The 27,996-nt window shown below is 48.1% G+C and overlaps 13 protein-coding genes across 13 annotated transcripts; 7 read left to right on the top strand and 6 right to left on the bottom strand.

Moving 5' to 3' along the window:
- Positions 1–123: 123 nt before the first annotated feature.
- On the bottom strand, positions 124–2,126 carry BGZ61DRAFT_500556 (uncharacterized protein; the record flags this gene model as incomplete). The annotated part of the gene is made up of 9 exons (XM_046251564.1): positions 124–243; positions 274–456; positions 512–602; positions 669–846; positions 895–1,084; positions 1,136–1,315; positions 1,374–1,739; positions 1,789–2,021; positions 2,084–2,126. The coding sequence occupies 9 exons, from the start codon at positions 2,124–2,126 to the stop codon at positions 124–126; spliced, it is 1,584 nt and encodes a 527-aa protein (XP_046094361.1).
- Positions 2,127–3,557: 1,431 nt separating this feature from the next.
- On the top strand, positions 3,558–6,203 carry BGZ61DRAFT_572894 (uncharacterized protein; the record flags this gene model as incomplete). The annotated part of the gene is made up of 4 exons (XM_046256114.1): positions 3,558–3,831; positions 3,887–4,276; positions 4,445–5,386; positions 5,555–6,203. 4 exons carry the CDS (start codon positions 3,558–3,560, stop codon positions 6,181–6,183), a joined length of 2,235 nt encoding a protein of 744 aa, XP_046094360.1. The 3' UTR covers positions 6,184–6,203.
- A 320-nt stretch (positions 6,204–6,523) lies between these two features.
- On the bottom strand, positions 6,524–7,244 carry BGZ61DRAFT_487047 (uncharacterized protein; the record flags this gene model as incomplete). Its single annotated transcript, XM_046249925.1, has 2 exons — positions 6,524–6,847; positions 7,011–7,244. 2 exons carry the CDS (start codon positions 7,242–7,244, stop codon positions 6,524–6,526), a joined length of 558 nt encoding a protein of 185 aa, XP_046094359.1.
- A 945-nt stretch (positions 7,245–8,189) lies between these two features.
- Positions 8,190–9,024, top strand: BGZ61DRAFT_435083 (uncharacterized protein; the record flags this gene model as incomplete). Its single annotated transcript, XM_046243978.1, has 3 exons — positions 8,190–8,267; positions 8,328–8,463; positions 8,529–9,024. The coding sequence occupies 3 exons, from the start codon at positions 8,190–8,192 to the stop codon at positions 8,840–8,842; spliced, it is 528 nt and encodes a 175-aa protein (XP_046094358.1). The 3' UTR covers positions 8,843–9,024.
- Positions 9,025–10,180: 1,156 nt separating this feature from the next.
- On the top strand, positions 10,181–11,304 carry BGZ61DRAFT_500555 (putative zinc-binding oxidoreductase ToxD; the record flags this gene model as incomplete). Its single annotated transcript, XM_046251563.1, has 2 exons — positions 10,181–10,692; positions 10,740–11,304. The coding sequence occupies 2 exons, from the start codon at positions 10,181–10,183 to the stop codon at positions 11,302–11,304; spliced, it is 1,077 nt and encodes a 358-aa protein (XP_046094357.1).
- A 588-nt stretch (positions 11,305–11,892) lies between these two features.
- Positions 11,893–13,318, top strand: BGZ61DRAFT_467731 (Alpha/Beta hydrolase protein). Its single transcript, XM_046247806.1, has one exon. The coding sequence runs from the start codon at positions 12,094–12,096 to the stop codon at positions 13,246–13,248; it is 1,155 nt and encodes a 384-aa protein (XP_046094356.1). The 5' UTR covers positions 11,893–12,093; the 3' UTR covers positions 13,249–13,318.
- A 503-nt stretch (positions 13,319–13,821) lies between these two features.
- Positions 13,822–14,133, bottom strand: BGZ61DRAFT_316379 (uncharacterized protein; the record flags this gene model as incomplete). The annotated part of the gene is made up of 1 exon (XM_046238872.1): positions 13,822–14,133. A coding segment is annotated over one exon (312 nt), but the record flags the coding sequence as incomplete, so codon positions are not given.
- A 685-nt stretch (positions 14,134–14,818) lies between these two features.
- Positions 14,819–15,803, top strand: BGZ61DRAFT_373557 (uncharacterized protein; the record flags this gene model as incomplete). The annotated part of the gene is made up of 3 exons (XM_046242256.1): positions 14,819–14,969; positions 15,070–15,372; positions 15,433–15,803. 3 exons carry the CDS (start codon positions 14,819–14,821, stop codon positions 15,801–15,803), a joined length of 825 nt encoding a protein of 274 aa, XP_046094354.1.
- A 64-nt stretch (positions 15,804–15,867) lies between these two features.
- Positions 15,868–16,291, bottom strand: BGZ61DRAFT_373581 (uncharacterized protein; the record flags this gene model as incomplete). The annotated part of the gene is made up of 2 exons (XM_046242258.1): positions 15,868–16,147; positions 16,212–16,291. 2 exons carry the CDS (start codon positions 16,289–16,291, stop codon positions 15,868–15,870), a joined length of 360 nt encoding a protein of 119 aa, XP_046094353.1.
- Positions 16,292–17,563: 1,272 nt separating this feature from the next.
- On the bottom strand, positions 17,564–18,337 carry BGZ61DRAFT_487041 (uncharacterized protein; the record flags this gene model as incomplete). Its single annotated transcript, XM_046249924.1, has 3 exons — positions 17,564–17,774; positions 17,872–18,131; positions 18,185–18,337. 3 exons carry the CDS (start codon positions 18,335–18,337, stop codon positions 17,564–17,566), a joined length of 624 nt encoding a protein of 207 aa, XP_046094352.1.
- An 840-nt stretch (positions 18,338–19,177) lies between these two features.
- On the bottom strand, positions 19,178–20,214 carry BGZ61DRAFT_487040 (uncharacterized protein; the record flags this gene model as incomplete). Its single annotated transcript, XM_046249923.1, has 2 exons — positions 19,178–19,733; positions 20,033–20,214. The coding sequence occupies 2 exons, from the start codon at positions 20,212–20,214 to the stop codon at positions 19,178–19,180; spliced, it is 738 nt and encodes a 245-aa protein (XP_046094351.1).
- A 2,483-nt stretch (positions 20,215–22,697) lies between these two features.
- On the top strand, positions 22,698–24,880 carry BGZ61DRAFT_500553 (uncharacterized protein; the record flags this gene model as incomplete). The annotated part of the gene is made up of 3 exons (XM_046251562.1): positions 22,698–22,713; positions 22,787–23,319; positions 23,384–24,880. The coding sequence occupies 3 exons, from the start codon at positions 22,698–22,700 to the stop codon at positions 24,878–24,880; spliced, it is 2,046 nt and encodes a 681-aa protein (XP_046094350.1).
- Positions 24,881–26,471: 1,591 nt separating this feature from the next.
- BGZ61DRAFT_467730 (FMN-dependent dehydrogenase) lies at positions 26,472–27,921 on the top strand. Its single transcript, XM_046247805.1, has 6 exons — positions 26,472–26,576; positions 26,629–26,865; positions 26,910–27,039; positions 27,085–27,159; positions 27,208–27,816; positions 27,866–27,921. Exons 1-6 carry the CDS (start codon positions 26,500–26,502, stop codon positions 27,896–27,898), a joined length of 1,161 nt encoding a protein of 386 aa, XP_046094349.1. The 5' UTR covers positions 26,472–26,499; the 3' UTR covers positions 27,899–27,921.
- Positions 27,922–27,996: the final 75 nt, after the last annotated feature.

The raw sequence follows: 27,996 nt of genomic DNA, 5'->3' as shown, positions 1-27,996 counted from the left end.
GAGCTTAAAGGGATGCAAAATCCGGTGGGAGCGCTAATAATAGCGTGTCTACCGCGCATAGATGCTTCAAGATGTGATCAGATAACATCGCAAATGTACCAGACTGGAGTCTAAAGTCTACCCTTATAGTCGCGCGTTGCTTTCTTTTCTTGCCATGTTTTCCTTCTCTCTGAGATGGCGTCGAAGAATCTTCCCCGTTGGGTTCTTTGGAATCGCATTTATGAATTCGACGCTCCCAACCAGCTATTTATACTTAGCCTTGTGCTTCTCGACGTGCTCACAGATAGCCTGCGCCATCTCGGACTCTGTCTTCCCAAGCGACTCTTTTGATCTCACGATAAAGGCCTTGGGAACTTCACCGGACCGTTTATGGTGAGTTTGGATGACGGCGCAGTCTGATGCGTATGGATGCGTGAGGAGGTATGCTTCTAGTTCTGCAGGGGCAACCTGCATTCCCTGTTTCCACGGCTATTAACTATATCGGACTCTCTGGGCTATGGGGGCTGCTTACCTTAACTTTAATGAGCTTCTTGATCCTGTTGATAATAATGTAGTGATTATGTCCCTGTGGAGACTTTTGAATAATAGCTTTATTGCCTGTCCTAATCTAATAACTGTTATCGGCCCAGATAAAAGTTTCTGCAGTAGCCTTTTTATTATTCAGATACCCCAACGTGACTGAAGGTCCCTGGACGAACAGCTTGCCGGGAATCTTATATACTGTTACTTCATTCCTATCTATATCTATAATCTTGGCGCTTATAGAAGGCAGAAGAGAACCGGAAGATCTATAAAGGATATCGGATTCGCTGGTCGATATAATCATAACAGCAGTCTCGGTCATACCTAGATTTAAACATTAGTAAGGCGAGATACTAGATACAGATAACTTACCGTAGACTTGACCAATATGCCAGTGCGGATACAGTATAAAGAGACTGTTAATAGTCTCGCTTCCTAAAGGAGCACTACCGGTATAAACATAGCGGACACTGTTAAGGTTAAACTTGCTGTATTTCTTCTGGTTGGCAATCATCTGGACTAGGATTGGAGGGATAATATTAAGTTGCTTAATTTTAAACTGCTAAATTGCTATAAGAAATATATCGAGTTGGAATTCTGGTAGAATAATAACCTCATCACCGCGATAGGGGGCGACGTATACTATAATAATAAGGCTGTAGGCATGACTGAAAGGCAACAATCCGAGTAGTACCTGTGAGTTGATACCTTGGCTTTTCCGATAGATGCTCTCAAATGTCATGAGCTGAATGACATTTGCGATGACGTTAAAATGCGAGATTATAACAGCTTTCTATGTACTGATAAGTAACACATACCGGCAAGTTGTTCCAAAGAAGGGTTTATCTCACAGGAAGCCCAGATGTTCTACTAGAGAAACATAGATATGCGACTTGCCTTGCACCCTGACCCTTGGACCAGTTTATTAGTTCGAGTTCAGGCAGAGCCTTTCCTTCCTCAATGAGATTATAGATGGTAGTGAACTGGTCAATTTTATCTTCATTCTGTATTAGGAGAATGAATATGCGCTCTTTTAGAATCCCCTTTGCTTGAGCTGCTTTAAGGGCAACTGGTAAGAGGCGACTGCATGTGAACAGGGCAACTAAGCCGGACGCCCTAAGTTGCTGCTCAAGCTCAACAGCAGTTGCAGCTGGGTTAACTGGCGAGACAATTCCAGAAACGCGATGGATGGCATGTGTCAGAGGTATGTAGTCAATCTACAACGAGTGAGTAGAAGCAGAAACTTGACCTAGTTGCGTCACTGACCGTGTTAAGAGAGAAGAGGGCAACGACTCGATCCCATTCAGATCCTTCGTGAGTGAAACCCAATCTCTTCTTGATTGCTTGGGCTAAGCATGTCTCGCGGTCGACTACTTCAGCTGCGGTGTACGCTTGCCCTGTGACGCCGCATACGAAAGGGGATCTCGCTTTTGCGAGCGGATACCGTCCATATTTGTCGTTGCTCATGAACTCGGCTATGCTAATTGAATCGGGAGGATCTTTGCTCAAGTTAACATACTATGTCATAAACTGAAAGTAAAACGTTTGCATCGAGACATACCCATGGGAAACTGGGGCACCCAGGACGGAGGTGAGAATACCATGTTGGTGACCTTCGTGATTGTGATGAATGCAAAATGGGAGGCTCTAAAAGACTTGAGCAGGAGGATACAGAAGTATAAAGCTAAGGTACAAACGAGGACTACATTCTAGTTATATTTATTCTCTAATATCACCAAGTATGGCCGCATATTGGGGAGACAGCAGATGGCACTCCGCACTTGCACCTCGGCACAGCTACAAGTGAGACTTTTTGATCTAAGTGAATAGCCAGCTTGAATCGCTACTGACATGCAATACGATTGGGTCGTTACCCTTGGGATAAGATCTACCAGCCGTAAAAATATCCCGAGAAAGCCGAGTTAGACGAAGGAGCCGAGCTTGCGACTCCCGGCCCCGCATCCGGCTCGACGCGGGCTTCTACACTCTGACACGACGATCTATAATGGAGACATAGATACCAAATGCGATGATCTGGAGACTTTACAATTAGGTGAAGTGGAGTATCAGAGAGCAGCTTTAGGTTGTCCAAATCTCGGCGCCCTTTCTACAGCACAAACACTGGGCTTCTCGTGTAGTGGCGAACTACGCTTTGAGTATGCCACGGAATAACGAAAAATCCGCGTTACCAAGATCACGCATCTTTGAGCGTAAGTGAAACTAAATGACATCTTAGTGTGTGCTATTTACCATAACTCATCGGCATAGGATGCAAGGGGAAATCGGAGAGAGAGGTGGCCAGAGTCGGAGAGACGTCTCGCTAGTCGGTTCTGGATTGTCCGATGGACTCCACTAGACGCCGAGCTCCTCACTCCGGTTACTCCGACTCGCTCGTGATAGACCTAGTCTACGCCCCCTCTTCGCCCTACAGCCTTGTTGCATCAAAGGGCGAAATGAACAAAACCGAGAAGACACGTCTTCACATCATCCGATCTTCATTTCGGATGTAAAAGTTTACGCCATAGGTCCTACGGTTGCCTGGTTCGTGATGGCAGTCGCGAGATATTTAACAGAGCTTATCCAGGTAATATATATAACCGGTGTTCTTCTATCAGATTTGCCCAGGCAGTGAAGCGAAAGGCTTTATCTGACGATCATGGGTTGCCGATTTTACCGAATTTGCCGGAACCCCCGCCATCCGATTCAGCGTTAGTTCCAGAAGCTGTTCTTCTCCTCAAGTCAGGCAAGAAAACTTTGGGCCAACCGGCGTCTTCCCAACAGTTAGCCCCTTTGCAAGTGATTTTACCCCACAGTTGATCAATACAATACAACTACCCCGGATTCTACCCTTCTCCATGCGGCTTCCCTCCACCTCTAGAGTGGAACATCACCTCTTGCCCCGTAATTGAACACTTCACCTTTGCAACGACATCCACCTCCATCAACATCACGCCCGAGCCGGTTTGGATTCACAACACAAAGCATTGCAAAAAATACACCATCAGCCAAGAGCGAAGAAAGCTCGTCAAACCAACATGGATTCTGTCGAAGCCCACGCAGAACCCCTGCCCCCATATGTACTGCCTGAGCAGAAACCCAACGTGGCAGCTGCTGCTCTTGATCCAGAGACCACTCAGCAGGAAGACCCTTCATTCTTTGAGAGGCCCGGTCCTGTTTTACACGAATCTGAAGAAACAAGACTGCCCGAAAATCACGCAAGCATCCATGACATCCCACCGGAAGCTCCCTGTGAGGGATCTCAGAGGCAGTTGCTGAGATCGCCAGGTCCACCACCAGGCCCTGCTGACAGTAAGCGTTCGAATAATGGATGTTTTCTATTGTGTTAACTAACCAACGCTGTCAGGTTCTGAAAACAAATCTTCGGTAGATGACCTGTCCGCATTTCTGCTTGGGCTCAACTATACCCCTACAAGCTTCCACAATCAATGGGGTACCTTGGCTAATGGCCCAGCATCATCCGAAATTTTGTACTGCTGCTATCCGTTCCTGGGAATCTCAAACATTCATCAGATTCCCCAAAATAACGCTAGGTTTCTTGAAAATCAAGGCTGTCTACGGGTGCCAATACGCCCTTTCCTAGATGACTTGGTCCAACACTACTTCCTCTACATTCACCCATTTTTACCTCTGATCAATGAAGGCGACTTTTGGGAGCTGTATTGTGATAAGAGTTGCAATCCACCTAAAAGGCCTATGTCACTCTTGTTGTTTCAAGCTATGCTTTTCGCGGCATGTACATTCATCTCTGAATCTACAATTACGGCCCTTGGATATACTGACATTCGGACCATGCGCGCCACGTTTCTTCGACGAACCAAGTTGCTTTACGACCTTGAATGCGAGTCGTCTCCCCTCGTTATGGCTTAAGCATCGATACTTCTCTCGTTCACATCACTATCAGCATCAAAAAGGCCAAACACAACATGGCTAAGCCTTGCTATTGAAAATGCAAAGCTGGCGGAAGCTCATCTTTATGCCATGAAGACTTCAATTTTCGGCTCCAAGCATCAGAACGTCTTGAAAAGGCTGTGGTGGAGTTGCATTATCCGAGACCGCTCTATGAGCTTACTCATGAGACGTCGAATCTACATCACCAACGAGCAGTTCGACTTCAGCAATGATCCACTTACCTCGGAAGATTTAGTGGATGAGTTTCAGCGGTCTAAGGTGTACGATTTTTCGACCAAGGAAAAGTTAGCCGACATTCTCTCCCAGTCAATCACACTGTGCATTACACTTACAGACACCCTGCTGCTCATCTTCCCGCCAAATGGTTTACAAGGTCCTCTGGAGAACGACCATGATAAGGACATCCATAAACTTCAGGAGTGCAGGACATCTTTGAGAAGATGGCATGAATTTGCTGCGATAAAAATGCCAAAGCGTTCAAGTTGCACTCGCCCCTCAACAACACCTCAAACAAACCAAGGCATTGGCGAAGCTTCAATCATCTTATACGCAAATCTTGTGTATATGTACTATCATACAGCTCGCATTGTCATTTGCCATTACGAAGCTCTTCACCTGAATGTGCTCTCGGGTGGCGCCAATGGAAACTACTCTCTCATTGAGGATTTGTCGACTATCTTTAAGACTAGGCGCGAGTTACAAGACGCTACCTCGGACATCGCTGAGTGTCATAAGAAAATACTACTTCTTGGTCTTGCCCAATTTCTCCCCAACTCCGGGATCGGTTTGATTGTTCTGCCGCTTGTACTTAATATCTTGGATGTCAAACTGTGCCCTCCAATTGCACATGCCATGCATCAGACTTCAGCAACCACGCAACACCAACTCAACATTCTTATTCAATTCGTCAGGGCATATTGGACGCGATATGATGGTATCGATTGGGTTACTGAGATTGTCCGTCATATAATTGGCCTTGCCCGGCTGGATGAGTCCAGACTCGAGAGGAAGTTCTCAACCATCAACTGGGCCGACATCTTTTCTTTCTAACCAAGGTCATATCTTCGCCTCGTACTGGCGGTTGATTTAAGTCTAAGTACAGGTCGTTTGCCGCAGGATGGAGACTTTCCAGTGAAGCTCAGAGGGTTGTTCTCTACGGGTGTCAATCCTCTTAGAGAACTTATTGAGGGCCATCACCAAAACGCCGTGGAAGATCACAACAGTGCCAGCGCCCCATCTCTACAGAATAACCCCCATATATCCACCAAGAGTTCATTCGATGGTAGATTACACCAAACCATTCTCGGGCTCGACGAGTGCCTAGTCACAATCTTGGAAAGTGGGATTAACTTCCTTGAGCCCGAACAAGTGGCAAATACCAACATCAGTCAATCTCAAGGCGAAGAAGCGGATAATGGAGGTGGCTCAGGAGATCAAAGCTCTTCAAGCTCGTTCGATGACAGTGAGGGCTCCTCAGCTTCTTCCGGAAAAGCCAAAGATAAGGGGGGGAATGATGGGTCTCAGCACTGGGCGGACGTAGAATGCCAGGCTATATCTGGCTTCGAAACAGGGATCATGTCGGGTGAAAATATAGAGAAGTCTCTTTTTGAAGCAATTCTTGAGGCATCTGTCTCATCCGACCGGGGAATGTCGCATTCTGTCTCACTAACTCATCAGACCAAAAGTGGAATGCACACTCCAACAGGAGGCGCTGATAAGTTGTGTATATGAGAGATGCATATTATGTAACAGGGAACAGTTCTCTAATACAGCCATGTAACCCACAAACCTTTCGCACTAATTAATCTCACTTCTGTCTAGTCCCTCAAGGTGAGTAAGTTGCCGGCACAAGGTAAAAACACATTTTTTTTATACAATTCAAGCATTTCCTACCCAATGCTTCCACGATGACCAAATATCAAGCTTTTCGGCGTGACACACCAGACAAATGGGGATACGCTTACCTATCCCTAGCCAGCCAGAGCCGCCTACACATCGCAGTCCGATCGCCTTGAATCAATCAGGACAAAGTATCTTCTTCAAGAATACTTTACTCCCTTTGGAGAAATCATCAAACTAAAGGCATTTGCTCGCTCTTTCCAGGCAACTTGTCTTGGGCTCCAGATGACCGCTCGTTCACGATAGGCGACAAGACATTCTGGTCCCAGTTGATGCCATTAGTCGGCCGCAGTCCCGTGACCTCCTCGCCCCGACCCAGCTGGCATTCGGTGACGTGGACGAGGACGAGCAGCAATTCTTCGAACTTCCTTACCAGCCTCAGATACTTTCGGATGCCTGACCATTTCCACTCACCTTGCCGGTGTAAGAAGTCCTGCTTCTGCGGCCCTGCAATGGAATCTTCAAGCAACTCCGCCTCTTTCTCGTCAGGCCGTTGCTAGGGATAAAGGATCGGCCCCGGGTTAGGTCGTCGATGCTGACCAGCGGGATGACGAACCGGACATCGGCGCCCCGCTTGAACATTAACGAATGTCGCAATTGCCGGCTACGGCAAAAGTGGAATAAACACTCCGCTAATGCGTAGTGCAATGATAGCATACTGAATGTGCCAACGAGCCCCACAGCCGGTCCTCCGCATCGGCCGTCGTGTCATCGCCGCGATCATGGCCCGTAGGCCGTCCATAGGGATGGGCGTGCCCATGAAGTACATGGCCTCGCCTTGCTTGCTCCATGACACCATGAGGCGGCTGCCAGTCTCCTGGGCAATCATCTAGCCGTGGAGCAGCAGGCTCAGTGTATACCCCATGGGCGTGTAAGTCGCCTTGCATAGCCATTCGTTCCGAACACAGGCGAAGCCCTCTTGCCAATCCAGGAACCGCAAGGCCAACCCTACCCCGAATTTCACCATTGATATAACTGCGCTACAATAGGACCCTGAACACTTGGAGAAATTGGCCTTCGAGCAGGCCTGTCACACAGAGTCAAGCGAGGGACGCTCTAGGCCCGGGTAACGACCTAGATGAAATAAGCAACAGCGCAAACCGATATAGGGAAGTGAAAGCCGAGACAGCCCACTAGAAAGCAAAAGAAAACAACCAATTTACCAAGTTTCTATTTTCATCGTCTTTAAAGTTTCAGTCAATTTTGAATCATATGTTCGCGTTGACAAGTGGACTGCATTGTGTGAACAGGCCAGATTTGTTGTATTTGAATTAAATTACATGCAGCCCTTGTTAAATTAGTAGTAGGCCACGAGAGGAAGGACTTGCGTAATGCTGATCACAAGTGAAATGAATTCTTGACTCTGTCCCGCATATAACCGCAGCGGAAACTTTTGCCTCTGTTACATGAGCAAATGAGAGACGCAGTGGATGATTTAGAAAGGTGGTTGGACGTATGGTGGCTTGGTTAGGGGACTGGCTCCAAAATTTACTTCGGGCCACAAAGTATATAATCCCCCAACTGGTAATCGAGAAGTTTGGAGAAATTTCATCTTAGAGTTTGAGCTGAATTTTAAAATATTACCCCACCTAAGCACTTTAGGCGTTCTCGAGCAGTATATAGAGTGTCCTTCCCGCCTGGATCCAGAGTATGTCTCCAGCTACCATTCAACTACCGATAGAGCTGCAGCATAGGCTGATAGGCTGACTGTACGTTCTCTGTTAAATATTCCGGGAATTTTATTTCTGCCAACGACTCTGCAGCCAGTCTAGCATCCATCGTCCTTTTAACGTCGTTCATTATACACTCTATATTATCTCATTCACTTGAACTTCAAAATGAAGGTCTTCTTCGTCGCCGCCCTCGTTTCAGCTCCCGTTCTAGCGCAGGATCTTACTAGCCTACCTGCCTGCGCTGTAAGTATATCTTCACCACCACAATCAACGTCATTTGGTAACTGCTGACACAACTCGCAGCAAACTTGCGCTTTGAATGCTATCTCCAGCACCGGCTGCGCGCCCACCGACGCCAAGTGTATCTGCGAGTCAACCAGCTTTCTAAGTAGCGTAGAAAGCTGTATTAGCACTGCGTGTAACGCAACTGATCAGCAGGGTACGTTACATCATATATACATCTCCCTAAAGGGCGCTGAATATCTAACATCTCATCCTTTTTAGCTACCTTAACATTCGCCCAGCAATTTTGCAGCTCCGCTGGCGTCACTTATCACGCAGCGACTCAAGCCACCACCCAGACTACGACTGGAAGTTCCACAGCGCCGATTCCCACCACACTGATCACAACCACCGACTCCTCTGGAAATGTCTTCACCGTAACTGGCGAGGTCCTCGTATTAGGTAACAGCAGCACCACCGTCCCTTGCCGCACCGTCATTACGACCAACGCTGCAGGAGTAACGGTGACAGCGACTGAGACAGGCTTATCTGTTGTATGTTGTTCCACTTCTTTACTGAAACTCATGGCTGACTAGAGTGTGTGAAGTTACCTATAGAGTTACAAGGACAAAACTCAAGCTCGCAGACTTCAACTGCATCTACGGCAGCATCGTCGAGTTTAACAGCGTTACCATCGATAGCCACTTCAACTGCAGGAGCAGGAATGCTAAGTTGGTTAAATGCAGTTCTGGTATCAGTTGCGCTATCAGGTATCTCGGTAATAATCCTGTTTCTATTTGAGTAGTAAATGGTTATGTATATATAATGTATAGTAATATTTAGGATAATAATCTTTAGGTCTTTTAGCTTCTTATTTAAGTTTGAATATAAAAAGAGCTTATTTATAGTTAAGAAAAGTATAATAATACTACCTGCAGCTTATTAAAGTATTTTAAAAAATAACCAAGTAGACTAGAAACCTTAATCTGTCTGAGTAAACTATTAACTTTTAAATAGACTGAATATATAGTCTATATTATTAATACTACTATTAGAGTTTCTTTTTACTGTTAAGCTTCTAGTCCCCTCTGGGTATATATATACTAGGGCAGCCTAACCTCTTAATAATAATTATATGCATAAAATCTGAATTAAATAACAAATACCCTTACTTATATACACCAACTCAAAGCTGCCGGTACAACCTTCAGTTACAAGCTACAGACACAAGCCCAGTATAAAGGCCCTGGCTTGTAGATAGCAGCAAAAGGCAACTAACATACCCTACAGCTACAATCCCACTATAAAGACCCTGACTTACAAACAGCAGCCCGAGCCAGCTAACTCAAGCTTAAGTGATAAGCTAATTCTGAATGTTCTAACTTACACACAGCTACTCAAGCCTGCCAGCACAAGCTTGAGGCAAAAGCTGCTAAGGTCCCCCCCCCCCTCTCTCCTTTTCCTCTCCCTCAATCCCTGCATTCTCATTAGCCCGCGCCCGGTCTTCCAGTGCCATAAATTTGCAAGTAAAGCCCGCGCCGGGGGGGCTAATGAGTACTAACAGACTAACGGGTAGGGTTCCGCGGAATCAGGCACCGCGGATATGCAGGTAAATGCGTGATCAATAGCGGTGTCAAGTCAATGCATTTCGGGGTTTGGAAAATTTAATGTGACATCCTTTTGCTTGACCTCGGCTATACTGCCGCGGTTCTTGGAGAAGTGGCACGATCTCGAAGCAGACCGCGGACTCTAGTTGCTACCCTCGGAACACAATTTTTGGAGTCGGTTAGCTTCCGCGGCTTTGGAAGCGGCCATTTGTGAAGGACATAAGTAAACGAAAATTATTAATAACAACCTACAATGGAATGTATCTCTGGCTGGCTAGATTTCTCTATCAAATTTGGAACTTCATTATCTGATTACTACAACGCACGATGAAAGCAATTAAGCTCGTCTCCCCTCATCAAACTGCTCTGGTATCCAATGCACCGATACCTAAAGTTGGGGCTGATAGGATCCTCGTCAAGAACAAGGCTTTCGCACTCAACCCGGTCGACTGGAAGTTCATTGATGCAGTGCCGTACATTGGCACCACCGTTGGGTGTGACTATGCAGGCGTTGTGGAGGCCGTGGGCGAAGATCTGAAAGTCCAATTCAAGAAAGGCGACCGCATAGCTGGAATGGTCCATAGTATCAATCCGCATGAGCTTGAAAGCGGCGCATTTGCCGAGTACGTCCTCGTCAAGAGTGGATGCCAACTGAGAATCCCGGACAATTTGAGCTTTGAAGAAGCGTCTAGCTTGGGAATCGGCATCATCACTTCTGGTCAGGGATTATACGAGAGTCTCGGGCTTCCTTGGCCAGAGCAGCCAAAGGAAAGGTTTCCAGTCTTGATATATGGGGGCAGTACTGCCACTGGAACCATTTCTATCCAGCTAGCAAAACTGTAAGTGGTCAGATATCCAGTTGTGCTGATGCTGACCCAACTTGCAGATCTGGCCTTGAAGTCATAACTACTTGCTCACCTCGAAACTTTGACTTGGTCAGAGGACTTGGCGCAGACATCGTTTTCGACTACAATTCGCCAACCTGCAGTGCTGATATTCGCCACTATACGAAAGACAGACTCCACTACGCCTTTGACTGTTGGTCGGAGGGTCAATCTGGTGCAATCTGCGTCAATGCCCTGGCATCTTCTGCTGCTCCTGGGAAGAAACTACGGTATGGTAGCATCCAGCTAATGGAACTTCCCAGAAAAGATGTACAACACTTGGAAACCTGGGGTAACACCGCGTACGGAGAGGACTTTGAAGTGATGGGAACCATGAAACTCGGAAACCCTGACCGTTATGAATTTGCTACGGCATTCTTTCGGTTAGCTCAACGATTACTGGAGGAGGGCAAGCTGAAGCCGCACCCGATTCAAGTCGGAAAAGGAGGCTTAAATGGGGTGCTTGATGGACTGGACGAGCTGCGACAAGAACGGGTCAGTGCTCATAAGCTGGTATATCGCGTTGAAGATACCGAGGGACACCTGAGTAACGGACATACGCCTTGATGATGTCCTGGGAGGATTCGTGTCTGTCTGATGGTTTGGTAGACGTTAAATGTCATCTGTTTGGGAACGTTTTCATATGGGCCTTCTGAACTTGCAACCAGACCATAACATGACCGTCACGATCAACAAATAGTTGCGCAGTAGATATTCACGCCGTCTGGGCTTTGTCAATATTGCAAAGGACCTGTTCAAAACCCGTTATCTCCGTTAGTGCCTTGACTTGCTCGTATCTGGTAAGAAGCGACCTTGAGGTACGTGAAGGCTGCTAAGAGTCAAGGCTGTTAGAGGTTTTTGTGGCTTGGGTCTCGAGCCACACTTGCCTGTCAGCCACAGTTGTACTTGGGTGGATCATTTAAAGTCCGGGACCCACTCCGCGGGAGCGGTTCGTGTTGGAAGCTGAACTGCGGGACGCAAAGACCTCAATTTACAGCAGAGCAACAACCCCGATCTAATTTATGACGTCATGACCCGAGGATTTTCTGTAATTCCTAACTTCTAAGCTCCTAGAAGGCCTAGAAGGGCCACTTTTCCATGTGGTTCCGTTTGTTCCGGACGGCTTGTGATGCTGTCCATACCGGACCATTAGATGCCATCCCGTACCGCGGAGCGCCATGGGATGTGAACCAAAACCAACCAGCGTATTCGGGTTTTTTTCTTTCTTTTTTTAAATAGCATCGTCGCTTCGCATGATAGAATTTGCAGATCACAATTCTTTCAATCGAATAACCATTGACAAGATCAGACCACAACTTCATCATCACTTTCGCATTCTACAGCCCAGCAGCAACAATGTCTGTGTCTCCAGCAAAGGACGCTCCGAGAATTGAGGGAACTGTTGAAATCAACAATGAAGTTCCAATTCCGGACAACATCACCACCCGCTGGGTTGCTGTGAGCTCAGCTACCGCGAAGAGGGCCATTTATGGTGCCCACCCTGTTAAAGGCCTGTATTGGACGAAGAAGGATGTTGACCCTTCTGTCGTCTTCATGGCAACCCATTACACGGCCGACTTCTCCGAACACTATTTCGCAATCCCAATGGCCCTGCGCGGCTATGGTTTCCTCGGCTGGAACACTAGGTTCAGCTCGGCCGAGGATAAATTCGTCCTTAGTGACGCCTTGGATGACATGGCAGCTGGGACAGCATGGCTCGAGAAGAACACCAACGTCAAGAAAATCATCTTCATCGGCAACTCTGGCGGCGGGTCGTTGATGGCTGCCTTCGCAGCCAAGGTGGAGTCAGACAAAAGCTTCGCCGTCCGCGGCCCTGATGGTTTCGTCATCCTCAATTCTCATCCAGGCCGCGCAGATGTAATGACAACTTGGCTTGACCCGTCCGTGGTGGACGACAATGACCCGACGAACACGGATCCTTCTCTGGACATGTACAATCCTGTCAATGGGCCTCCCTACTCGCCAGAGTTCCAGGCCCGTTACAGAGCGGCCCAAATACAGCGCAACCACCGCATCACGCGTTGGGCCAAGGACGAGCTGAAGCGCCTCAATCAGGCCGGCACACCAGACAGGATTTTCAATCTCTTCCGCAACTTTGCCGACTTGAGATTCTTGGATGGGAACATCGACCCCTCCGAGCGTGAGATAGGAAAATGCTTTTATGGCGACCCCAAGAACGCCAACCGCGGTGTTCCACTGATCGCGCGTTCGTCAACCATTCGCACCTGGCTGGAAATGTGGAGTCTGGAGGACTCTCCGAGCAGATTTGTCAAGACCGCCCCAAACTTCAAGATTCCAGTTCTTGTCCTCCAGACTACGGGCGATATTAGCGTCTTCCCGTCTGATGCCCGAAAGCTGCACGAGCTAGTGGCGTCCAAGGATAAGGAGCTGCAATTCATCCCTGGCGCCCACTTCTTTGAAGAGAGCCAAGAGGAGCTTGATGGAGGTGCTGACGCGATTCAAACCTGGACTGACAAGAGGTTCCATTGAGGCAGCAAGTTAGCTTAGTCTTTGCAGCATAAAACTCCGTATCCCTAAGTAAAAGTCAATACAATACTGCAAGACTAAATCTGGGCTGCAATGGCGCCGTGACAATCCAAAGTCAGGTAGTTTTGAGTTATATCTATGATTTAGTTGCTGCTACTTCCTGTCTGTGTACAACCTGCTGAAATCGGTGTACTACACGTACGCTTGTGCCAGTACCTAACGCTATTGCCACCTTTCTGTAGAGAAGGAGCGGCTTCCACCTACCTAAAAGGAGGTCTTAGGCTTTAAGTCTAAACGGGAATTTAAGTTTAAGGCGAATATGAGTGTGCAACAACCTTATTATTCAGCTATTCTCTCTTCTGGTTCTGGGTGGAGGATTAAATGTTTGTCTCTATTCCTTGCAAATACTGCATGGCTTTAATCTATCTGGTGATGTTGAGTAAAGCTAAAGAAAAAGCTAAACACTTCCAAGTTCAATCCAGTATTTCCAAGTAGATATGCCTCCCATAATTCCACCGAGCCATAATCATGGCCGATTCCACGAGCCGCATGACCCTAGTCGCTTGTCGAAGCGCCCACAACATCACCACCGAGAATGATGGGAGACTTGTTGCTGAAGTTCACCACGTCCGCAATCAACTCTTGTCCCACTGGCGAAGATAGAGCCTTGTCGCACTGGTCGGCATTGTCAAACACCAAAAGTGTCTGCACGACATAAGGAGGCTGAGTTCCGTCCGGTCCCGCCTCGTATTGTGTCACCGCCCACTTCAAGAGGCCGAACGACTTGAAGCCTTCTTGGACCCTCGGCATGTGGTTGGAAAGATAGTATTTCATGTCGAATTTCGTATCATCTTCGTTTGAATACAGAATGCTTGCTCGGTACGGCATTTTGAAGAATAATGTGACGCTTTTGTGTGAAGATGTAAAGGTAGATGCAGTATGGGGTAAAAGTTGCATGTAACAAGCAGCTTGAAACAGGGAGATTGATAGTTACAGCCATAGATGTAGTTGATCAACTTATACATAATACTGCATTGTGTGCCCGCGGAAACAAATCAGCCTTCCCCGGACAGAGACTTTGACAGACCTGATGGTGCTGGTGCTCCACTAGGTACCCCGTCCAGTTCAACCCGCTCTCCGTCCCGCGGGGGAACTCGTCTGTCTGGCTTTTAACACGAAATCGGTTCAGTGACATATACCACTAGAAATCCACGAATGCCGCGGTTCAAATTGAGGCCCAAAGAGGTGTGTGTGGGTCAAAGAGGGGATTGAATTGATCTGCCCGGCGAGACCCCACCGACGATGACACGCCGGGGGCTCATGTGCTGCTACAAAACCCAAATTGCATACAAATTGGCCCTCTCCTTGATCCGCGGCCCGGGAATGCATCTAGGTCCTTGTTCCCGGGTCCTGTAAATCGTGACAAAGCGAACAGTTCTAATTGGTTTTATTAAGTCAACCTCCGCCCGAGAACACAAAAGAGTCCGATCACCACAAGTCCAACATACTTGGGAATTTCTGAACACCGAATCTATCTTCATTATCTTTAATTCGTCTCAAGTAGTGTCAAAAGATGGCAACTCCCTACAAGTTCGTGTTTGGTCCTCAAGATCTCGGCACTTTCCACAAAGGCGGATACAACGAGGCAGCTGCGAAGAAGCTCGGTGAACTGCTGCAGCAGAACATCGAAAAATGGCACATTATTTACATGGGCTTCCGACACAGTAAGAAATTCCCAGTTCTCGGCTACTATTTCCCTCTCCTCTTCCCCTCCCTCTCTGGCGGCCTCTGGCTTCGGGTGTTAATATAAAAATGTCGTTTCAGACCACATCGTTCACTGCCTCTTTTCGGCATATGCTTTAGGGGCAACGGCGGAAGAGCTCCAAGTGATCTATGACCGCGAAGAATCATACCAAGCTGCCCGATACCCTGTCAATGAACGTGATGTCAAGGCTATGGCGGACAAGGTCAAGTTCAGGACTTATGTTGGCCAACAGCCACACTATTCCAGCTTCTTGCTCTTCTTCCAGCGTGAAATCGAACGCAAGGGTGTCAAAGCGACCCTCGAGGAGCACCTATTTGCAGGAGACGACTATGCCAATGAGTTCTTGACGAGGTTCTACACCAGTTAGTAGAGGGGACCGTTTCACATCTAATCCCAGCTCTGCTGACTCTCGCGGATCACAGGCATCTTTCACCCGTATCTGCACATCGGGTATGCTTTTGAGTTCAATCAGCCCGCTATCGTGGCGGAGGCATTAGCCATGGCAAGCGTCCATGATCCTGCATGGGCCACTTTCTTGCCTTTCTATACGGAAGCTGAGGAGGCAGCGGTTTTACCTAAACTGTCAGGCGAGAAAACTCTGCGCCGGATCATGGTCGAAGCACGCCATAACGAGACTTTCCAGAAGTCAATTGATGGAGAATCCTTGATCAGAGCCTACAATGTGGTGAGTAACGCTCCAGAGGAGAGCGTAAGGGCTGCGAGCGAGTATGCCGTCTCCGAAGAGCAGCTGGACAATGTGTTGGACGAGATGATTGACACCGTTTGTAAGTGAACGTCACATAACGTGGTTTCGCCTTGATACTAAGCTTTTCTTCTTCTTTCTTCTTTTGCAGTACTTACGATCGCGACCAAACCTCAACCACTGAAGAAGAGCGATTCCTACAAAATTGACTTCTACTGTTGACAACGTCAAACTTCTTGTGTATCTCACTATGGATACAGCGCTCTGCATAGCCTGCTGGAGAGGGTTCCGTAACAGGCGATGAATCCGAGATGTAGTACTCTACAAGATCACTTTCCGACGAAAGTGTGCCCGGAGCAATGTTGCGTGGCATGACGAAGATGCCCGGCTTGGTAGGATGGCGCACAGAAACACGACCATACGCGTCCAAAACGCTAACATGTGAGGTTAGTGACTCCAATGGCGCAGGATTAGTAAGTTTGTAGATTTAAAACGTACTTGTGAAGGTGCAATATATGACTGGCCGATATCAGGGTACGAGCATAACTCTGAACAGCTGTTTCTCGTGGAGTTGCCATCGTTCGCGAGGGTTTGCGAGACGCATGAAACAATTGATAACCTTCAATTTAATCTACCAAATGATAACCGAAGATCTATTGGTCCTTGGAGCATACTCCGGACGGATATCTCTCTGTTCTTCTTAAAGAATCCGTGAGCCGTGGATTGCGTCGGCTGCCGCCTTTCGACCCGAACCGCGTTCCGCGGCACAGAATTTGAGATCGGAACGGCTTCGGACATGAATGGCGACAGGCATCTCTTGGGAAGCGGACTTGTCTAAGTGGGCCATCCGTGGGGGGCCCAAGAATGAATGGATGAAGGAGATTCATTAAGTTACGCCCGGAGGACTAACCTCATAGGGCCAAGTACGCTATGCTATTTACAATTCTATGCCATTCTGCTCGTGTCTCCCAAAAGCCCTACATTCTTCATGAGGTCGCACATTGTCGGTTGGTGTCGAACCGCGTCGAACGGAGTTTATTTAACGTGCAGGCTGACAACGCTGTGATTGATGGAATCTTCTGGTGAGAACTTGGGAACTGCTCGCCAACACTCCCCTGCTTGTGACTGACTGCATGGGTATTTCAATATGGTCGCCGATTTGAAGATTAGATGCCCGAACTGCCGAGGTGGGCCCTGTTTTGTAACAGCAGGGCCTAATTTCCAGATGGTCGCCGATGTTAAAATTAGATGCCCGAGGTAGATTCCTGGTCTTTGCCTGAATATTGTAATTAGGGTCGAAAGTAAACTCAGTATCAACTACTAAGGAGGATTCAAAACTGTCACCCCGTGTGACTCGCCCCCCCCACACGTCGAGTAGGGAAAGGGTCGTTAACTGGGAAAATAAAGATACATTAATCGCTTATTAGATTATATGGGGTAGTATGTCACTTGTTTATATCAGTACCCTGGCAATAGTGGAACGAGTCCGAGGGGGGCCGATTTTGAGGCCCCCCTGGTAGTCACATTTGCTTTCGCCCCATTCAGTGGATAATGAACATAATTCCGTACGTCCTAACGAGCATAGCTTCAGCGCATGTAGTATCATTTTAGAAACTTGCTGTAAAACTTACTGTATTATAATTTTAGACTTGCTAGCCGAGTTAAGATGGGAAAATCACATTTTGTAATGATGACACTTATACGCCAATATCAGCAGAACTTATCGTCCTGATAAAAACAACTCTCTATTGCTTATCGAGCATCTCACCTAGCAAGATGGTCTCGAAATACCATGGACTGTTTAATAATACATGCACAATAAAGGTCGCTACCAGTTCCGTCTTTTTCTTCTACCTCATCATGGCTTGCTCATGTCTTGTCGGTTCTAAGCCTGCAGGTGTCATTGTCGAAAGCTCCCGTTCTTCATCCGACACACGTCGGTAACTAGTTTGAGCAGCAGTTCCAACCAGCAGTCTTTCGTGATCTGCCACGATGACCTTTCCTCGCTTTATTTTTCGTGCGGCTAAGATATCTAGAATAGCCATCGCAATCGCGCTCACCCTAGGTATGATGACATTAGAAGTTGAATTTGTAGACGGCGAGGAAACCACTAGTTTGTGCGACCCAGATAAGGCGTTCTTGAGTTTGGAAGACTTACAAGCCAGTAGCTCCAAACGCAACCAAAACCTTGTAAAACTGACAAGATCTGACTCCACTGTTGGTAATGAAATATGTGATAGTGCATGGTACTGTGATGATGGAGGCAAGAGAGGATAGAAGGAGTCCATAACCAGCCGCCCATAGTATCGTGAGAACCGTGTTCACGATAGCGCTTATTTTTGGTATTATTCCTCGACGGTTAATCCAAACGCCCATCGCCAGATTGGCTATTATGGTGACCAGTGCAGCGCCTTGTATCTGTTGTTTGGCTATTAATCTCAGTAAAGTATTTTCTCCCACGCAAAACTTACGAAATATAACGTTGTCGGGGTGGAGCGGTGGCCGACGAGTTCCAACATGATGATGAAAACAATGCATGCCGATGTCGTCTGCGATATTTTGACAATGTACCATGGAATGAGGGGGTAAACGGAGATGTTTGGTCGTGTTCGTAGATTTGCCATCTTGAGAAGACGTAATATGGGCTAATAAAGCTCCTTGGTCAGGTGTTGCTGGCCTCTTTGTTCCTTGCAGGATAGGAATCAAAGTGATGCGGCCAGAATGCAAGAACAGCAAGCACCATTTAAATATGCATCAAGGCTGCGAATCCCGTCCCGCTTTGAGAAGTCCATTCCTCCCCCATGGTCCCAATGATGAGATCACTACGAGGAATACCCCGGGCGCGAAGACATGCTGAGATTTCAACCCCTGAATCCTCAATCCCTGAATCCTTGGAACCCTGTATCCATCGGACACCTCTTGGCAGGGTTAAAATTCGCCTAGCACGCGACCGCGACCGCTGCTGCCCGGTGGGGACTTGAGGGTGCAGTTGCTATAAGCCCTAGGACCTGAAAGGAAATCAATTCGTGGAGGGATCTAGCGGTCGGGATGTCTATCATCCTGAAAGTCCCCGATTGAGGGTCTCTTGTCCAGGCTGTCGTTGCCAAAACTGTCGCCGCCCACTTCAGTCCAGAAGTGAAGAGAGTTTAATTGCCTAACATACGTTGTTGATTGGATGGTATTACAAGCGGTGACTGAAGACTTGTGGAAGCATCCTGGGATCTGGTATTCATCAATGATGCATTCGGCTGCATTACAACTATTCGCGACAATGAAAATGGAGGAGACAGAATGAGGACCATGTTTTTTAGCCCTGTACCCTGGTTATCAAGATGGAGCCCGATGACTGAGTGGAGACTAAGGGAAACTGGCTTTCTGGCAAGATCGTGCCATTACTGAGAGCAGCTGGCAGCCTTCCAGGGCTCCCATGAGCGCCTGACGAAGACAGGTCCATCGGCCCCAACTCAGTGTACGTAGACGATTGGAATGTCCTCTTCGTTTCTAATTTGCGCAGCTAGTGCCGTGCATGGAGGTGCTTTGATGCTACAATAGTCCATTACCGTCTTGCTGGTGCGTCCTTCATGGGCCGCTGAGGTGAGCGAAGCGTATGTTGCCATTAAATCTCCCTCGAAGTTCACCCAACCTAGGCCGGCATTGTCGGCGCACTTAGGCTCGTATTCCCAGACAATGGCCATTTGCACTGGCTGAGAAAGAATCGTGAACGTCAATCTTCCCGCTGGCAACGATGCTTCTGATCTAATGTCGATCCAGTGTTCTGAACCGGTAGTCGAGCCGGGAACAGATCGGCATCCAAGGATTTTTCCTCGGGGGCCTAGCCACCAGAAGACGGGATTATGTCGATTGCGAGGAAAGATGTCGTCGACTAGTCGCCACAGACGGTCAGTGTGCCACCAATTCCAGAAGCAAATGCTGCCAACGTCCCTTTTCCGGAGTGGTAGTGCCACTATGTCCCGAGACTGTATTTTGGGGGCAGATCTAACGAGTTCGCTCATTTGACGACTACAGACTGAGGTGTAAAGAGGGCACTATGTATTTCTGAGCCTTTGTTCGCTTTTACCAACATATTGAAGCCGACGTCTTTAGATTTTGTCGTGCGTTTGCAGCCCTGGTCGAATGTGATGTCACCAGCTTAGGCGTCCCATCCACAGAATCTGAACTCATGAAGGGCTTTGAAGGGCCTCGTTCAAAGAGGTGTAGGCTCTTCTGTAAGGCCACTGCATCGCCTGGTACTTGCTCTGATTTCGTGTTGCAGGCGCTTTGGAAACGGCAACTTCCTTTGGTGACCTTTTCTAACACACTGCGCCATTCTTGACAAGAAATCTCCTGGTTTGTCGAATGCATCTTGTTGATGAAGAACCAATACGACACCCCGTAGAATAAAGAACGCATTGGCTATCTTCGTCTTGTAAGGTAGAGGCTTGACTAAACGCGGCATAACAGTAATTGCCAGCATGATGTTCTGTGCAGCTTGAGTGGGCATATAGCTACCGGGACTTCACGGGTTCTCTGGAATCATGGCGTACAGACGCCCTTGAACAAGCCTACACCTGTATGACCACTCGTAACTAAGGCCGAGATGCTGAAGGACAAGGAGGGGTAGTTTAGGAGCGGGCCCAGAATCATGAGGAGACTTTCTTACGAATGCGTACATGAATGTCTCCGGGTTGACCGAAAATAAGTCTTGTAGCCTAGGTGTTCAGCAACCGAAATCCCCACACACACGTTCTGCTGACAAACTGTTACATTATTAGGCGACGCTACAGCACGTGTTGGCGCTCTGCCGCAGGTGAATGCACTTTTGCCTCCACTCCTATAACACACTTGTCAGTTACTTGAATCTCGTAACTCTTCTGATCCCCTCTGCTTCCATATAAGAGTCTCTGCTTCAAATTATTGACGGGGGGCACGGCAATTCTATCGCAACGAAACAGATATTGACCCTCGACTGTTTACGCGCAAGAATTCTCTAACGCCAACTGGCTTTTAGGCTTCAGGTGCTGTTATTTAATTCTAGTTTTCTTCTTCCTCTCTTAAAGCAATGAAGCAGAGGTGCATGAGTCCACCTACACAGGCGTCAAAGGCTGGCCCTTCTTCTACCCAGTTTGCCTCCATTGTGTCACGTGGATCCTTCGCGAACTCGTCTCTGGCCTTACCGGACCAAATCTGGGCCACGATCTAGAGGTCGAAATACGCACGCCAGTTTTGGGTTCTGGAAACGTTATTTACAATATGTGGGTGTCCAAAATGGCCACTTAGAGCCAGCAAAATAAATCTACGCTGACGTTGGCCGTGTAGTGATAGTAGGGAACTCTGCCGGCGACAACTTAGTGGAATCTTTATCTTTGTCAATATCCTTTGAGCAGAGCCCTCGCGTCTTATTCAGGCGTGCTCTGCCACCAGAGTTTCGGTGGTTACTCTAGGTTATGCTTTATCACAGCCTCAAGATTATTTTGCTGTATGACTTGAAGCTAGCGCGCTCGCCTGAAAACCAGAGCGAACAGTCTGCCCGCATGGATAGCAAGGGCGATGGAGCAGACGTACCTGCCGCCAGGTGCTCGAAAAGACCAGATCATTGAGTTGTTGCTGACAGAGCTCTGTTTCGGGAGCTGACCTTGGCACCCGCTGTCTTATTTACTGGCAGCTTGGATTGCTTCAGAGAGGAGGGCTCTTGATATGCTAGAAACCTGAAAAAAGTGGCAAAAGGGCAAACCTCTACGAATTTAGAGGTGGTGTTTATGATATCTCCAATGAGCCTTTGAAGGGGAATCTGGCGCTTGATATCTATGAACAGTGCTGGACTAAGGTATACTGCTCTTTAAGAGATGTATTTTTGTAAATCTATTTCTGGGAGGCTTTCTGTTCACCTACTTCAAAGACACACTGGTCTCCACCAAGCCTATTATGCAACTGATTGATGTTGCGGATTGCGGCTAAAGAACACCAGCACCCAGAACATCCAGTTAGCCAAGCCAAGACAATCTGCCCTACAATCTACAAAGGATCAATATGCACTACCCACCACCTTGGAAATACGGCGTGATGAATCTTGCTGGCAAGCCGGAAACTGTCGAGCGCAACTGGACTACGGCGCCTTCACTCTCTAGGCAAATCTAACCAGGTTACACTAGTTTTACAAAGAAACCGCAGTAAAAACAAACATAGCTTACAGAATCTGCTTACAGACCTGCTTCCCCTAGCTAGGCAATACCGTGGCTATACCCGCCGGTCTGTTGGATGAAGTAACAGGGACGTGGTTTATTATGAACCGCGGCTTTGGTCACACATCTGTCTCGTTTTCCGCCACCATTCACTATCGCAAGACTCCAGCCGATACTACAAATGAAGTTATTTCACCCGCTTTACGGGGTCCCGACCCCTCATCATCGTCCAGCGAATATCATGAATAAAGCCGCAGATAGCGGTTATGGCCGGATGCACTTGGAATAAATTCCCTATCAATATTTCCCATTTCACGGTTAGTCTATTGCCGATCTTCGTTCTTATCTGCACTAGCCATAAAAATAAGCTTATCTGCGCCGTCAAACCCCCTCCAGACGTTCCTTGCCTCCAACACAGCCCACAAACCCCACCACGATGGGTCAAAAACTCGGTGACCGGGATTCTGCTTGGAGGCCGAAGAGGCAGATAGTGATTCGGTGGATACTGTCGGAAGTTATTCGGGTCTACATCTGGAACCTAAATGTCGGATAACAACAACTATTGTCCAGGTTGTCATAACGCTGACACATAAAAACAGAATCAATCCATGCCCTGGTCGGAACCACAGTTTCGATAAGCAACCCCGGTCCTTTTGGGATCAGAATGGGGCTGGAGTAGGCGCGGGGTATGGCATTTGCGAAATAGCTGATAGTGATGCGAGACGGCCATCACTTACGAAAGATGGGTGCCGACATAAAGTAGACTGTTCTGTCGGGAAAGTGAAGGATGATATTCATCCTAGATATGCCTAGCTCGTTCAGTTGGCAATCCGTTACTCATTAAAATAAGGATGTGGTCTTCGCTCAGTCTCCTGCCCTTGCTGGGAAGCTTAGGTTCTTTTTCAGAAGCAAAGCCAGTGTACCAGCCCTCAGTTACCTTCCTCTCTCCTTCGCAGATTAGTCTGGGAAGCGCCCAAAACGTTGTCGTTGAGTTCTTAGGCGACGTCAACGGCGAGCTCACGATTACGTACGGCTCATGCGACGGTGCTGCTATCATCTCGGATGCGAAGCAGCGCATCGGCGCAACGCATGTTGGCAATCACCCCCTGGCTGCTCGTCACGTCGATCATAAAGACAGGCGCCCGAGCAAGTTCGTCTGGTTGACTCCCAGCTCGAGCTCTGGGGGATGTCTTCGTGCATTTCTCGATGATGAACTCGTGGGACAATCTCAAGATCTTCGCGTCACCAAGCGCATGACTCGGCGTAGCGAGAAGAAGTCGTTTTCAGAGGTCGCTGGAGATGACAGCATGTGGTTCGACGGGGTTGCTTACTTACAGCAAAAGCAACCTGATGAAGCCTTTGTCGCAGCAACCAAGAGCAAGTCGTTTGGTATCCTAGGCGGTGGTATGTCTGGCCTCATGTCTTCTGTAAGTTCCTATTACTCTGCATCTGCTCATTTCTGCACTCATGGACTAACCCTTGCCCTCGCAGTTGATGCTAGACTCTGTTGGTATCCACAACTGGAAGATCTTGGAGTCTTCTCAACGGGTCGGCGGTCGCTTCAGGACTGTCTACCTGAATAATACCTCTCCCGAGGAGGGTCAGTATCACGAGCTTGGGCCTATGCGTTTCCCAGTCGAGATCACGGACTCTGAGACCAACGAGACCTTCCCATTCAATGATCAGCGGATAGTTTTCCAACTAGCCGATGTCCTCAACGAGCTCAACGTCGGAAACGAGGCAGTGCAAGTCAAGTTCTGGGACTGGATTCAGAGTTCTCCTAACACCCCTGTCGATACTCCCTTTCGCCGTCCTGACGGGACCTTTCCCGGCAAGACTGAGGTGGCGACTGACCCGGCGTACTATAACCCTACTGTATACCACAATGCCACCGCTGCTGCGGAGGCCATCGACGCTCTGGACAAGTTCAAGGGGCTTGACGCGGAACGTATCCGCATGTACGCCACGAACATATTCGCCGCTTACAAGCAAGCCAAGGAAGATGGCATGTTCGATTACTCCGAGGTGTCATACCTCCGAGACGTTATAAAGACCGACCTAAACACCACTGATGAAGTTACGCCGTCCCACATCTACTGGCCGATGTGGGAGTATGAAACTGTCTACTTCCTTGCTAGCAGGTGGGTTACGGTCCAGGGCGGTCTCAGCAGGCTACCCGCTGCCTTTGAGCCCTTGATCAAGGACAGAATCCAATACGGTGCCAAGGTTAACGGCATGCACTACAACGACTGCAATAAGACTCTTTCTGTCTCCTGGAAACCCACCGGTGCCGAGCCTTTTGAGACTCCTAACAACATCGAAAACTTTGACTACGTACTCAACAGTGTCCCGCTCAACTTACTAAAGTTTTGGGATATGCCGCCCTACTCGAGCTTGTTGAAGCGTGCCATCGATCGGACTCTATTCGCTAATGCTGTCAAGGTGGCTGTTCAGTTTAAGACACGGTTCTGGGAGCACCTCGAGCGGCCTATTCTTGGCGGCTGCACTCGTATTACGAAGCCCCAACTCGGCCAGGTTTGCTACCCCTCGTGGAATCTGAACGCCACTGGTCCCGGTACTCTATTAGCTTCTTACCTCTCTGACTATGAGGCTACTGTCGCGTGTGCAATGTCAGAGGGGGAGCACTTGGCCTACATTAAGCGGGCTCTCACTCAAGTTCACGGCGATGTAGTTGAGGAGAACTGGACGGGAAACTATGCCCGCCACTGCTGGGAGCAGGATGAGCACCAAGCCGGTGCTTTTACCATGCAAATATTTTCTCAGCAGGATCTTTATCTTCCGGCCTTCTACCAAACCCAGTTTAATACGATATTTATTGGTGAAGCGGCTACCTTCACCCATACCTGGACTTTCAGTGCTCTCGAGAGTGCTCTTCGAGGAACTGTTCAGTTGCTTCTGGACTTGGGCCTTGTTGACGAGGCTAAGCAAATTACCAATACCTGGATGGCACGCTTTATTAGTATATGAATAAAAAGTTATATTACTGCCTGCTCACTACGGACATTGTGGGTGACCTGCGACTCAAAGACTGAGAGTCAAGCCCAGAATATTTTGGGAAGATCTTGCCTAAAAAGGAAGAGAATCCTCGGAGGGCAAGCAAGGTACATGACTCAGAACAATGAATGCAAAGGGCAACAGAGACAGCCGATGGACAATGCCAAGACGCCTCCCCACCAGTCAGATAGGACCATATCGCCTGTAATAAACATGAAACTTCGGTTCGGTTCCTCAATATCCGAAGATAATGTGGAACTTGACTTTGAATACTCCCATAGGGGCGATGTTGAACCCACCTTGTTGGGGCTATGATATGACCCATAAGGGCAGCAAGCCCCGGAGCGGACCTAGAAGTGGGGGATGTCAGCGGAGCTGGGAACGCGGCCACTGTAATTAATAGCGGACCGCACTGCTAGTTACTGCTGAATACCACTCAAGCATCTCACTGTACATAACGCCTTTGTTAACGACCTTTCAAAGGCGAGGGGTGATACCCTATAGCTGAGCTGCGTCCTGCCACGACAGATCGCATATTCCGCGTCATGAACTGAACATTTTGCGAGATCTTGTGACATCTGCAAGTGCCTCTCAACCGTGTCAATTATCAGACGTCTGGGATTTGGGCGGACCCAAAGCAACTCTCTCAGCCCCAACGTCGGTATTGCAGATCAAACGGGAGTTGGGCTGATTGCGTATTGGCAAATTGGGCATCATCAATGTCAGGTTGACGGCAACTAAATTGGCACTTATCCAAAGCCACGTAAAATACGAGACACGAGACTCGACTCATGATCTGTTTTTCTTTTTTACCGCCAATTGAATTACAGTCCATACGGGCTCTCTCGCCCCACTTACACCGCGTGGAAATTATGCATAATCACAGCGTGCGTGGATCACCTCTTTACCTCCGAAAGTATAATCCTCTACAGTGGTGGGGTGCAAAAAGTTCTAATACCCTTTGACGTATCGACCCACTTGACGGAGGCTTTATTATTATGCTGCTTTAAGATATAGTATCAGTAAACAAACCTCTAGCAATCCAGCTTTATAGTGCGTCGGAGCGAAAAAAGAGGGATAGATATTAGGAAATATTATTTGGAACAATAGATATAGCCCTGCTGTTTCAGCTTACAGATACAAGCATTATAGCGACGGCAATAGCTCTTGCCTCAAGAAATTGTAAATGATGATGTAGGAGGGAAGATTGAACAGTAAAAGCAGCATCAATAAAGCTGACCCAATTAGGCTAGTCAAGTGGGTTGGTACGGAAGGGGTCTTCAAACTCTTTGCACCCCACTCTAGTCTTGACCTGACGTGGCGCATTGTAAGTCGGGTATTTTTTGGGGGGTTCTATGCGAGAACGAGGTGAAAGACAAGGACTTCGAGTCGTGCACGATGATCCATAGACCTAAAATTGGAGCACATAAATAACGAGAACGAGAACGAAAGTCATGTAAGAGAGGCAGTGAATTCTCAAGGTGGAGACCATGATCTCTCTTCTTGCATCAGTATAAGTTCATCTCCTTCCCGTTCACTTCGAGTCAAGCACACACAGCTATTCCAATCATACAATCGCACATTTGGAAGCCATGCATACTTTTCTTGTCTTCTTTTTTGCCACTCTAGGCTTGGCTGCTCGACCATTCCTCAATGAACCAGATACTGGGTTATTACCTCTTCGCCTAATGATGACAGACATACATCTGACTCTAAAATAGGATCGAAAGTGCACTGGAACTCCCCTCCAACGGGTCACTGCCGTCATTGAATCGCATGCTTGGACTTCCAGATTTCGACTATCTGGCAAGAGAGACACTGGACTACCCGAAATATGCATTAGTCTCCCACGGCGCCGGAAGTGAATTTTCTTATAGAAACAACTTGGAGGTGTTCGACCGATTTCGGTTTCGTCCCCGCGTCATGGTTAACATTACCAATATCGATGCGAGCTTGAAGTATGAACACCAACCTATCTCGGGTTATTTACTAACGAGCACAGGACGTCGATTCTTGGACATGAATTTGATCAGCCCTTCTTCATCAGCCCATTTGCTTCAGCGGGTGTGACCAACGCGGCTGCAGAGGGAGGCTTGGTCGGCGGGGCAGGTAAACATAATGTTCTCTACATTGTAAGAAACCCCGACGCTGCGAAAATCTGATATTGACTTCAATAGGCCTCCCAATCTTCGACACTTTCCATGGAGGATATATCGGCGTTGAAGAGTGACGGTCAGGTCATATGGCAACAGGTATGGGCACGAAGAGTTTTAACCAGGGCAGAACTAATTGCTTCGCAGATCTCTCTGAAGAACATTGGTGATGAACCACCTGTCGATCTTTTTACCAAGATTGAAGCCGCTGGTATGAAAGCTATTGTCCTGACGGTGGATTCGGCTGGTGACAGGTATGCCTACCGTCCCAAGAGATTGTTGCCAGACCCAACAATCGGCCGCGATCCTCGATACACTTTCATGAGCTGGGACTTTTACAAGGAGCTTCAGAACGCGACGTCTCTCCCAATCATCCCAAAAGGCATCCAGACGGTCGAGGATGCTCGTAAAGCGATCGAGGTTGGTGCACCAGCCATTTTCCTCTCTAACCATGGTGGCCGCGTGCTGGATGGCGCGCCTTCACCTTTGGAGGTTGCTTGGGAGATTTATCAAGAAGATCCCGATGTTTTTAAGGAGATCGAGGTATATGCCGATGGTGGAGTCCGGTATGGTACCGATGTTATGAAGCTTCTCGCGCTTGGCGTAAGAGCTGTTGGTCTTGGGCGCCCCTTCGTGTTCGCCAACCTCTATGGAGCCGATGGAGTTTCTTGGGCCATTTCTCTACTTGAAAAAGAGGTGACCAGCGTCGGGGCTAACCTTGGTCTCTCTGATATTAGAGATATTAACCCTTCTTATGTGAGTGAGACGAGTGAAATCGCAGACCGTAATGCTAACCGGAGGTTAGATCAAATTGACCTCCACGCAGTGGAATAGCTGAGGTTTCAACCTTGGTTGGCGTTTGTAATGTGATGCGTTCGGGGTTCGAGTTCGAGCCTCGGGGGGGGATCTGAGCATCGCATATTTTCCTTTCGTGTT

The sequence above is a fragment of the Ilyonectria robusta genome (assembly GCF_021365365.1).
Source record: "Ilyonectria robusta strain PMI_751 chromosome Unknown BGZ61scaffold_61, whole genome shotgun sequence".
NCBI classification, from domain to species: domain Eukaryota; kingdom Fungi; phylum Ascomycota; class Sordariomycetes; order Hypocreales; family Nectriaceae; genus Ilyonectria; species Ilyonectria robusta.
The sequence above is the reverse complement of the archived record's forward strand: the minus strand, read 5'-3'. Positions and strand labels throughout refer to the sequence as shown.